Source organism: Etheostoma spectabile, chromosome 8 (genome assembly GCF_008692095.1).
Source record: "Etheostoma spectabile isolate EspeVRDwgs_2016 chromosome 8, UIUC_Espe_1.0, whole genome shotgun sequence".
Lineage (NCBI taxonomy): Eukaryota > Metazoa > Chordata > Actinopteri > Perciformes > Percidae > Etheostoma > Etheostoma spectabile.
The window spans coordinates 16649509-16661980 of NC_045740.1; the positions used below are offsets into that span (position 1 = coordinate 16649509).

At 39.9% G+C, this 12472-nt stretch overlaps 1 protein-coding gene across 1 annotated transcript in view; it reads right to left on the reverse strand.

The window, feature by feature from the left end:
- The window catches only part of poc1b (POC1 centriolar protein B), a 47117-nt gene continuing 34645 nt past the window's right edge, over nt 1–12472 (reverse strand). Inside the window, exons 11-12 of the mRNA XM_032522967.1 lie at nt 1752–2072; nt 1–494 (exon numbers count right to left, since the gene is read on the reverse strand). Of these exons, the coding sequence (XP_032378858.1) occupies nt 357–494; nt 1752–2072 (459 nt within the window). The 3' untranslated portion in view covers nt 1–356. The remainder of the gene's footprint in view (nt 495–1751; nt 2073–12472) is intronic.

Sequence of the window (12472 nt, forward strand, 5' to 3'; positions counted from 1 at the left end):
CACACACACACACACACACACACACACACACACACACACACACACACACAAAATGGAATGTCCCAGGCTGTGCTTGGCTGCACAGCTGGATATCCTTAAGAGGTGAAGAAAGACATGAAGAAAATACATTGCCACACACGCACACACGTCCAAATCCTGATTAACCCACTGACCCCTGAGAGAGACCACCAAAGTGGACATTTACAATCACACACAGACACACATATGTGCATAGACACAAGCACACACACCCATGTCCAGCAGTCTTGGGGTTAGGCGGTACAACTCGGTCTGTGTATGTTTGTGCTGCAGTCTGAGAGAGGGTGAGGTCGTTCTCAAGTGAAATGGACAGGTGATCAATCCGTCTCCTGGCTCTCTGTCCTCCGCCTCTCTTCTGATGATAGCACGTCTTTGAGAAGCCGGGATTGGTTGAGGAGACACTCCTTCAGCTTGTCCTCAGTTAGGGTGAGACGCTCCTCCAGCACTGAAACAGTCTTTGTGTTGGGGGGGGGGGTAGAATAATTATAAAGCAGTCATAGAATAATTATAGAAGTGGAAAATCTGAAGAGCAGAGATCAGTCTGAGAGCCTTGAAATCAATAATGTCTCCATTATGGAAAAATAACATAAAAAGCTAAAGAGAGACAGGAGAGGCTTTTAGGTCTTGTGACACATCAGGGGGTTTCCCCAGAGAGCAGCATTAAAGCCTCGATGCTGAGAGAAGCTCATCAGCAGGGTTCTGATGATGAAATTCTACCAAGGATTTAAAAGCCTTTTTAAAAAACTATATTCATAGTTTGTTTTACAGCTCATTATGTTTCACTTTTTTGAAGATTGGAAGCAGAAATTGCAACAAATACTTTTAATCGTTGGCCACTTTGTCTCGAGTACAAAATAAATCCAGCAGCAAATTAGATTTATCTTTTTCTGGAAGATTTTCTGGTAAAAATGCAGAGCAGACTCAAAATGTGTACATTCTTGTGTGATGGGTATTCTTTTGCGTGCATACATATTCTGTTTGCTGTTGATAAACGCATGAGATGTGAAACGGGAAAACTAAGATTAACTACAATTAAGACGAAACATCAGCACTTTCTTTTTTAAACAAGATACTCTGCATTGTATACTCATTCATTATATTACTTCCCAAATTGATGATTTGTTTTCAACGTCTCAAACTTGGTACGTATGGATATTTAAAGGTTAACCATAAAACCTACTTCTAGGGGTGTCAAACATATGGCCCCTGGGAAAGAACGGGCCTGCCTAGGTGTCCAATCAGGCCCACTGGAAGACTTTGCAAAGAGTGAAAATTGCAGAGAAGTGATTCATTCCAATTCCAAATTTACCACTTAAATCTCAGAGAATAACCAAAGTTCTTTTTTCCGTAAATTTATGACTTTAATCTTAGTTTTTCTCTGAATATTAACCCTCTTTTTTTCCCTACAATGTCCTTAGAGCGCTGTCATAGCAGAAGCAACCTGCATTTGCCAACATGAAGCTGACAAGAAAGTGTTTCTGATCTTTCTGGAGAGGTTTACTGGTCTGGCCCACTTGAGATGAAATTAGAGTTATGTGCCATGAACATAACCATCAATGTGAGTTTGACACCCCTGTTCTAGTGGCTTTTGCGTGCCTTTAAAAGTTTCATATTTTCATTTTAATTTCCCCATTTTTATGATGTTTTTTGGGGGGATTTCACACCCTGCCAATATCTCGAGCTGAAAGTTTGGATCTTTACTAATAACTGACCTGCATGAGAACATCCAACTGTTGAACAATGTGCCGCAGGGTGGAGTCCAGACATGATGGATGTCCAGAGAGAACTTCCAGGGGGTGTGTCTGCCCTCTCTCCTCTTCCTCTCTCCTTCTTCTTCCTCCCCCGCCGTCCCCAGTCTGGCTCCGAACAGTTGTACGTGCCCTACCAGTACTCTCGTTTCCCATCCATCCTCCCACTCCTGCACTGGCCTCGCCATGCACCGGCAAACCGTTGGAGGGGTGAGTGTTGGCGTTGGACGGGTGGCTGCTGGCAGCGGCCTGTGCGGGCGTCGTGTGTGTTCGACCGTTTGAGAGCTGGAGATGAGAGAGAGAGAGAGAGAGAGATAGAGAGACGTCAGCTAATTGATTTTTTCAGTGCATTGTGCTCACCTTTTTTTGTGCGGGTCTTTTCTTTCTTTGACAAATGTGCAGTGCTCAGGTATGCCATGAACCTTTCTCTCGTCAAATGCATTGCATCCAAGAAGAAACCCACACTTAATCAAATCACCATTGTGACACCGTGACATTTAAGTGAGGACATGGCAGTAGAAACAGAGGAATCTCAAAATAACATTCCATTTAAGGCGTCCAGCCTGATACATCACTCGGAATCAGGAAATGTGCAGGAAGCAAAGAGTAAAAGAAAAATAGAAAAAGAATAACATTCTTCTAGAAAATGTTAGTGTGCTCGTTTCCACTGTAAAACTGCATTTAAAAACCTTTGACACAGCCTAAATGTGTTAGTGTAGGCAGCACTCCAACAAGTGAAGGTAGAAGCTTAAATGCTCAGACAAATTGAAATGTCAGTTGAGGTGTAAGTACTTAGGGCTGCAACTAATGATTATTTTAATTGTCATATAATCTGTTAATTAAATTCTTGATTAACCAATTAGTTGTTTGGTCTATAAAATGTCAGAAAATGGTGATAAATATGGATTAGTGCTTTCCAAGGCTCAAGATGCCGGCCACATATAGCCTGTTTTGTCCACAAAAACAAGTTAAATTTGACTTTAACAAGTAATTTGATTTTGACAAGTCAAATTTAAGACTTTTCATGACCTTTTGACCTCTTGAAATTTAAGATCTATATCACAACAAGTTCAATAAAATACAGAGTCACAAAAGTACTTGCAAAGTAAATAAATTCAAATTGAATAAAAGCAACAGAGTGATAATAATCATATTGTACATATTGTAATTGTACAGATTAATTGTAATTTCCATACATTCCATTACATAATTGGGGGTCAATTATACTGGGGATCAATTATAAATAAAAAGTATAAATTCTAACTATATTTAGACTATTGAAAGGAAGAATTACAACACCACGGAATAAAAAAGTATTTCAATGCGTCACATTGACGTAGAAAAATTAGGACCTGTTAAAGACTTTTTTTCCTCAACTTTTTAAGACCCCGCGGAAACCTTGTTCAAGATATTCAGATTACTGTTAGAAAGAAAATGCAAAATATTTAAATTTAATAAGTTGTAAATAGAAAATTCTGATTTTCTTTTCATCGAAAAAATCCTAAAAAATGAATAATTGATTATCAAAATGTTTGTGATTAATATCATTTAATCTTCGCAGCTCTATGAGCTCTGACATTCCAGTTGTTAATATGAATGCTAATACAACACCATAAAACAAGCCCTTAACAGCCAGCCAGCTTTATTGTTGGAAATGTACAAGAATCAGAGTGTTAATTAGCCAGTCTAATATGTATTAGTGATACATAATGCTATTCAGGTTTAGCCAACATCCTTCCTGCCTCATTGTTCTGTCAGTGGAGTAGGCCTTGAGCCTGTTGTAACCCGGCAGACTAAAGGAGGTGACTCACACTGCTGGATTACTGACTGAATGACCGACTGACTAACTTGCTGGCAAAAGTTCACAAGGTCATTTGCACAAGGCAGGAAGAGCGAGCAAAACAGAGAAAATCTACTTCTTTTCATTTGACCTTTACTTGTATTGAGAGTGGTCTTGACAAAATGATGTTCCTTTTCATAAGTGGAGAAAAAAAGCACACGGTGGAAGACCGGACAAAGAGAGGGAACATTATGTTCGGTTTAACCAGGGACACGTCTTCCTCGTTCATCATGTATCTGGGCAGAGACAACTGAGCATGACTTCACATTTAAATAGTTTCACACATGCACAAAAGAAGCTTTACCGTGAGACATGCTGCCGCTCGAGGACACAAAAAAAAACATTTGGGGGTTTGTGATTCAAACTAGCAACTTTTTAGTCACATGACTTCTGCTCCAACTTGGACTGAACGGTTTCAACTGTGACATACAAAAACACACACACACACAAATAAAAAGTTTTACAAACTGAGTGAAGTGCATTCATTTATTGATTAACTGATTGACAGGTAAAAGTCAGCTGATGAATAGTTGAAATGACCATCATAATTACCAAGGGCCAACAGGCACGTCTTCAAATTGCTTGTTTTATCAGATGAACGGTCCAAACCCCGAAAATATTTAATAAAAAATGATTTCGCAGCACGGTTGCCTCACAGCAAGTAGGCACTGCAGCGTTTGATCCCTGGTCCGGGCAGGGCCTTTCTGTGTGGAGTTTGCATGTTCTCTCCTGTATAGCCTACTACTGACTTACAGTGTAGGCTATGTCTACATCAGAGAAAGACATTGTAGAACTATATTTACCTGACAGAGAACGGGGGATTCAGAATGTAGTCATAATGACAAGGTGGAGTAATCAGACGTAGCCTCATAGACTCACGGCCTTGTGTCGTATAATCGTTGACGAATTTAACATTTCAGCAGAGGACGTGTTCATTTCTAGTGGCTTGACGGTTAACTGTGAAGTATGGATTTGTGTGTCCAAACTTTTGGCCTGTACTGTATATATACATATATATACACATTTTAGAAAGTTTTGTTAGTAAATGACTTACTTGTTATTACAGAGTAATTTCATGTCAAATGAATGATTGATTAAGTAACCTTTTTACTACTCAAGCTCTCTGCATTTGTTTCCGATCAGCAGCGCGCACACACACCCACACCCACACCCACACCCACACACGGCACAAACCATGACATTTTGAACAGCTGTAGTCAGATCAGTGTCTAGACTCTATTCATAAACAACACTAAGTGAACCATTGGGCTTTCGACCCAAAATAATAGTAGGGTCTTGTGTGAAAGGTGGAAGGAAGCATGTGGTTCATGGAGTGCACAAAGAGCAGCAGAAGTGGGGAAATAGTGGCCGGGTTAGCTCAGTTGGTAGAGCCGGCGCACATATATTAAGGTGTTACTCCTCGACGCAGCGGCTGCCGGTTCAACTCTGAGCTGCGGCCCTGTGCTGCGTGTCATTCCCCTTCTCTCTCCCCTTTCAGGTCTTCATCTGTCCTGTAGAATTAAAGGCCTAAAATGCCCCAAAAAAAATCTTTAAGAAAAGAAAGAAGAAGTGGGGAAATAAACGAGGGATGTGTCAGGAGGAGGAAGGAAGAGGAGGAGGGTGAAGAGGAGGAGGGTGTCACACATTCCTAGCCTAATGCATGGAGAAATCGATTCCGGCTCGCTTCCTGCACACTGTCTTCACTTCAAAGAGAGCATGGAGGGAGCCAGGAAAGGAAGGAGGGATGGAGAGAGGAAAGGAGGAGTGTGTGTGTGTGGGAGAAGAAAAGAGGAGGGATAGCTGCTTCTAACTCCTAAGTGGAGGTGAACAAAGCTGTCAGTGTGTGGTTGGCGAGTCTCTCTTGCTATCTCTGCTCATTTCTCACTTTATTTTCTTGTCTCTTTATTCCTCCACTTCCTCCTCCTTGGACACATCTGGCCAACATCTGCTCAGCTCATTTACACTCAGCAGATGCAGACCTAGACACCCCCCCGCGCCAGGAAGTTTGGGTGCAATCAAACATTTAACAGGCGAGGTACCCCGGCTGCCCTGAGTGTCAAATCACTGCACACACAAGCAAATTAAAGACATATAAGCACGGACACAGAAGATTGTTTGAAACCAATGAGCACTAACTGGAAAAATAAAAGCGTAATCTTTGGAAGCGCAGGATGTGATTACAGCAACATTTAGAAAATGGTGCTAACAGTTAAAACATCTTGTAAGATATTCACAAGTTAGAAGCATGTTAACATGTTAACTCGTAGCTATTTACACTATCAGGTATACCAAAGAGAGTGTTAACATGCAGATCTACAGTCTTACTAGTTCACTTAATCAAATGCACCGACTAAAACCCCATCATGTCCAGCGTGTCAGACAGAAGCTCCATTAGGACACTGTGACAGAAATGCAAAAATAGGTGTAATAAAAAGATTGAATATAATTCAATTTCCTGATTCCGAGTGTTGTATCAATGCACATAGAGCAAGCTAAAGCCAGAACCTCAGCATTATAACGGTCATTTCTGAGATAAAATCCACTCGGAGGAATGTCAGGGGTCATGGCTCGCTGCAACCGCAGCTAGTAGTGGCAGGAATGTGGCGATGGCGCGCTGCCAGCCAGGGTTTTTGGTGCGATGAGATATGAGTGGGCGGTTTGGGTTAGGGTGGCCGGGCAGAGCAGAAACTAGCCACTGTGATAATAAGGGGGCAGTGGGAGGGACGTGACAGTGCCCCGGTGATGATAGTGAGACAACAATGTCCATGTTGTCTCTACGCGGCGTTGTGAACGAAGGACTCATTGGATTCTGTAACACACCGGCTCGGTGCAGACTGTTTGGTGAAAGGTTAGCAGGTTATGAGGGTTTTTGATTCAAAATAATTGTGTAGTTAGTAAAAAAATAAATAATTGTACTATTACTAAAGCTGTGACGATTCCCAATTTCCATGGATAATTAATTGTCTCAGAGATAATTGTGATTGTGATTAACATTATATTTGCCCCTTTAGTCAAATTTAAAAATATTTATTTATTACTTTAAAAAAAGATTTTGAAGTCCAGGATATATCTTTTGGTACTGTTATGTGACCCAGATAATGTAATAACATTAATACATAGTCTATGAAGTAAACAATGGCTCTTTATTATCATGAAACATTTTGTTTCTCACTGTATCCCCCTTTGTCAATTGTGTAGCTATGAACGTGTGTAGGGCCAAGTGCAACAATTGAAATAATAAAAAAATATATAGTCTGACCACTTCTATAATCACAATTTGGCATGTCTACACAAAAACAAAAATTACCAGTCACACGCCTTAAAACCTTAAACAAAGAAACAGCAAATATGTATAAAAATGAACAATTAGACAATTATTTAATATTTACTACTGATCTAACAACTACTGCAATCCATGAACATGATTTCACATGGCTAATAATCAGATGCAAAGAAAAAGATGCCAATCAATAATTATTCATTGCTTATACTGTTGATAAATTTGTATGACTCCAGCAGATTTTCCTAAAATAGAAATGTTAACAGAAGAGTGTTCAAATGTTAATATTAGCGGTGATGTTTTACAAAACAAAGCCTCCCCTCCATTTCTAAATCACATGACGGAATCACAGATGTCTGATCAAAAACATGATTATCATGAGCCCCAGAATTAGCTGCGCTCTCTTTGTTGGCAGGAAACCACTGTGACCCTTACATAGAAAAAGCAGTTTGATCTTAATTGAAGGGCCTCTCTGATGTTGTGCCTCCCCTGCTCTACCTGCAGCCACATACTTCAAAAAACGCCTGATGTTTATTACATAACATTGAAAATCCCTTTCATCATGTAAAAAAAGATCTTCCAATGCCAATTACTTCAACACTTCACCTTTTCACCAATTATCATTCAGTCAGATGTCATTTCAAAATGACATTTTGTACTGCCTTACTTGTACTAACCACTTTAACAAATCAATGTGAACACACAACATCACACGAGCAGAAATATAGCATATGGACAGTACATCTGTTTTCAGTTCTTTCTGGAAAGTTGGAAAACACGCAAACACGCAGTCCAATTGGTTGTTAGTGGGATCTTTTTCAGCAGAGTAGCATGAGTGCACAAGTCTGCGGCTGGTTCACTTTGTCATCTCTGTGGCGCTCACAGGAAACGGACAATTAGCAACCGTCAAGCCCCATCTGAAAAAGGTAAGTAAACCACTGCTTTATTTCCTCCTGAGCCTTTTAACAAGTATGTCATCATGACAACAGCATGGCTTTTTATAAACTATGAAGATTTAAAATTGGCTGCTCTGTGCCACCTACAACTAATATGACGGCAATGATTCAGTTTGATTGATTGCATACTCGCCTTACGAAACGTCTTGAACTAATTATAATAGACAATATTAAGAATTGCTGATGTTTCAAAGCTTTTCCTGCCTTTACAGAAAATGCAGAACTCTTTTAAGGAATGTTTTGGCATGGAAAATGGCTATGGAATATTGGCATCTGTCTTTGAAACCTTTATTTGCCAACTCTAGTGTATACCTATCAAGTAACCTTGCCACTCCTTTCCTGTATTAGATGGTTGGGTGGTACTGAAATTGGTCACAGGATGCCATGTAATTTTGTTAATAGAGCAGGCTCCATGGCGAGAGGAAATCCTTGTTAAAAATCAAGAGGCATTAGCTGGCCCTGACCCTCCGCCCTGGTTTCACTTTTCTATTTTTGCAGACCAACACACTTGCAAGTAAATGGTTGCCCTCTGGACACTAACACACATGCATTCCAAGCAAACATTAATCGCGGCACGTACACACGTGTACTCTGTAATCCGTACCAAAAGACGGACACAGACGCAAACAATTATTCACTCAACAACTAGCACTGCACACCCAAACACAACTCACACAGCTGGAGTCACTCTCCAGAATTCTTCCCTTGATTTTTAAACAGCAGTCAGGGCCCTACTCTTCTTGACACAGTCACATAAAGGATGACTTCTTGAAAAAGTGTGGGCATGTTTCAGGTACCAGTGAGACAATTAAATATGAAATTAAATATTGTAAGCAAGGGGTCAGGAACAGGAACTAAAAATATCAACAGTGCACTGTCAAGTCTCTCTATAACAGCAATTCAACTCAATTGATCTCTTTTAGTGTTCATGTAATGTTTTAAGCACTACGAACTGCATTAGAGATGTGGAACAAAAACTAAAATGATCCCTTCAAGCAACAACGCTGCATGAAAGTACAGGAAACAAGAAAACCGTGGTTGTGGTTGCAGAGGCAGCAGCAGCAGCAGTCTTTGGCCAGTGTTCAGACGGTCATTAACCATGCCCGAGAGGGGCCACTCCATTGATGCAGTGGAGATGCCAAGAGTCCCCGCTTAAAAAAAACCTCAGGGCAAAAAAAAAAAGTTGAAACTGGCTCACATTTGGTGCAAGGCAATGCAACGTCATCTGGTAAGGCTAAACGTACAAGCACACATTCCTGGTAGAATACTTTGTAACATGAATGCTGTATTCTACCTCTCTATTGTTTTGACAAATTAAATTAATTATAGTAAGTGATAACCTTGCATCATAGTGTCACTGTTTGGGCATCTGATCTGGGCAAACGTTTTGTATTTAAAAAAAATGTTGTTCTTGTATTTACTACTCAAACCGGACTTTTAGATCAGTTTTAATTGCCTCACCGGTAGTTGAAACAACATGCTGCAACCAATGGTTTTTGCCCGACCAATCACGAGTCAATCACAGCTGTCGATCACTGTTTTTATAGCAGAAAATAACTAATAAATCAAAAATTTATCAGAAAAAGTAACACTTTAACAAACAGTGTGTTACAAAATACCTAACATGTACAAAACAATCTTTGGGAAAAATTCTATTTGACATCTGCTTTGATTTTTAGTTTTGTCACATCCGCTAACATAGAGGGAGCGAGATATTTGACCTGCCAATGAACGAGCCACTAGGAGGGCGATTCAGATGTTTTGGCTTCCCTTGCGCAGTCTATGCATTAACCCCTGGTACAGAAAGCTAAAAGTGGAATCGCAAACAAACTGTCCTTTAAAACTCACCTGCCTCCTGTATGGCAATAGACAAAGATACATAAAATCCTCCAACCCTGACCTTTAACAGGAAGTCAGGTGGCAGGTAGAACTGGCAAGAGATCTAAAGCGTCGAAAGACTGTTTCCTGTCTTAATGCCATGATACCACATCAGAGGATTCATTTTCCATTCATCTCTGTCACACCTAATTGTCATGTGCCCAGGTGCTCTATCCACACCCGCACAAAGATGTTCTCACTCGCGTGTGTATGGACACACAAACTGACACACCAAAAACATACACAGACCGGGAAACCAAGCTCACAGTCACATGAACACATACACACAAGTTATGTAACTATAATTTAGTTGGAACCACTAATTTGATCTAACAGGATCTTAGTCGGAAGGTGTGGCAACTTTGATGTTTTTTTGTTTTTTTTAAATGCTTAAGCTGAAAGACGGGCAGGAAGCCAATAGAAGGTTCATGTGGCTTTGAGGAAGTGGATACATCCTCTTTATTTCTCAACCTCCCTCCCTCCTTTCCTCTCCACTTTGTGTCTGTCTCCGACATCCGCACAGCAGCCACCCACACGCTCAGTCAAAAATATCCTGCTTGTGGCGGATTGCCAGTGCATACACTGCGTTATATTTTCATTTTTTTTGTTATTTTTTAAGACTATTTTTTGGGCATTTCATGCCTTTAATGACAGGACAGATGAAGAAGTGAAAGGGGAGAAAGAGGGGGAATGACATAATAAAATAAAAACAGCACAACATACTACAACTATATAATATAACAAACAAAAGGGAAATTACTCAGTAACTACTCACTCAATTACTCACTCCCGAATGTAATTGAAAGCACAGACTCAAACACCTTTATAGAATCACAAAACACACACAGTTCAATCCAAGAATACAGTACACATCACATCATGAGCAACAATCCATGCCTAAGCCAAAACACACAGATCAACAATAATTCCTCCACAAATAATAAAAATCTATTGAATGATTGCAGTGCCGCACCCATTCATTCATTACAAATGTTCCTCACTCCGAGGCTTTATGTAACTGGGGTCCTCATTGGCTCAGCTATCATAGCACGGTGTCAGCATTTATTTGATGAGTTATGCATAAATACCGCTTCTGGACGGAAGGTGTGGATTCAATCCCGATGGCAGACGAGATGTATTCCTGAAAATGTGTGAATGTGAATGTGGAAACAGAAAAATTGAGAGAGAGTGGGACGAGGAGACAGTGTCATATTATGTAATGATGAAAAATTATGTATAACTTGCATTCTTAAATCGAATAATGTATAATTTTGACCTATAATGCCATGGGCATAAGTCTGTTTATATACACACAAGAGACGTTCTGAGCTGATCCCATGTATGGTTTTGGGGCAGATCGAGGAAACCTTCCAGCTATCATTCTAAATCCCAAACTCGGTCCGTGCTGGGCATGCTACTGCAGCCCTAAAAGTGATTTCTGCAAGCTAGAGCTTTTAACTGCTCTTTAAAGTTTTATGTAAAGCACTTTGAACTGCCCTGTGACTGAAATGTGCTGTACAAATAAAGCTGCCTTGGCTAGGGCTGCGCAATTAACCACAATTTTATCAAAATCGCAATATGGACTAGTGCAATTTCCAAATCACAGGGGGGGTGCAATATTCGGAATTTTTCACTTTAATATTTTTCAATTAAAAAGAGAATATTAAAATAATCATTCCGTCCAATATCGTGAAATATATCCCAATTGCATTATCAGCCAAAATAATCGTAATTAGATATATAACGTGTACTGCTGATCAAAGAGTGACGTCCAATCACTGTGAAGAGATGTAGGATTGAACTGTAATCCACCTTTACCAGGATATAAGATACCAGGTACAGAAAGTGGGACACAGAAACCAACATGATTATATATTAGACAGGAGACATACTGAGAGGATAGAGAAATTAAGTAAGTGAAAGAGGAGGAAAGCTGAACTATATTGGTGTGAAGATGAACTCGGCACTTTGACCCACTACAGCAGAAAGACTGAGTATCTGTAGGCGAATCCCACCAAGAAAGAAGATGACTCATCGCCCGGCAGTGCTTAGCTCACTGAGAGAAATAGAGAATTAGAAAGAGTGCGAGAAAGAGAGAATCAGAACGAGCGAGAGAGAAAGAGAGGTTAACAGTATCTCTTTAATCAATCTTATTGCTCATACCCAAGAGCAAGATGTTCATTATTTTATCAGAGGAAATTATGGACATGTGGATAGGGGGTTACTATTTGACAAGTCTGAAAACACTAATCAGCAAAGAATGCCCAATAGAAAGTACAATATTCACTGCAACTGACTCTGCACTTTTATTCCCACAACGCACATCTCATTCATTCACTAAACCTCTACCAGTTTAAACCAAAATGCTCTGACCAGAAATCATGTTTTCTTTTTTTTAAAGATGCATTTTCTTTACAACAGCATAGATCTTAAAAGAGCTACCAGTATCTTTAGAGCTGCACTAACCCACAGAAAACTCTTCTTCTGTTCTGGAGCCGGATCTACTTTTTATTATTAATCACATCAAAAACCTCAGGAGTTACATAAAAACATAGCCAAAAAGAGAATGAATATTGCACTAAAATTCATTAGGAGGCCAGCGACATGAATGCTAATATAGCTCAGTTTCTGCTGGATTTTAAAAAGGCAACACATTCAAACTTTATAGATTAGATGAGATTATACTTTATTCATCCCACAACGGGGACATTTCCTTATTACAGCAGCAGCA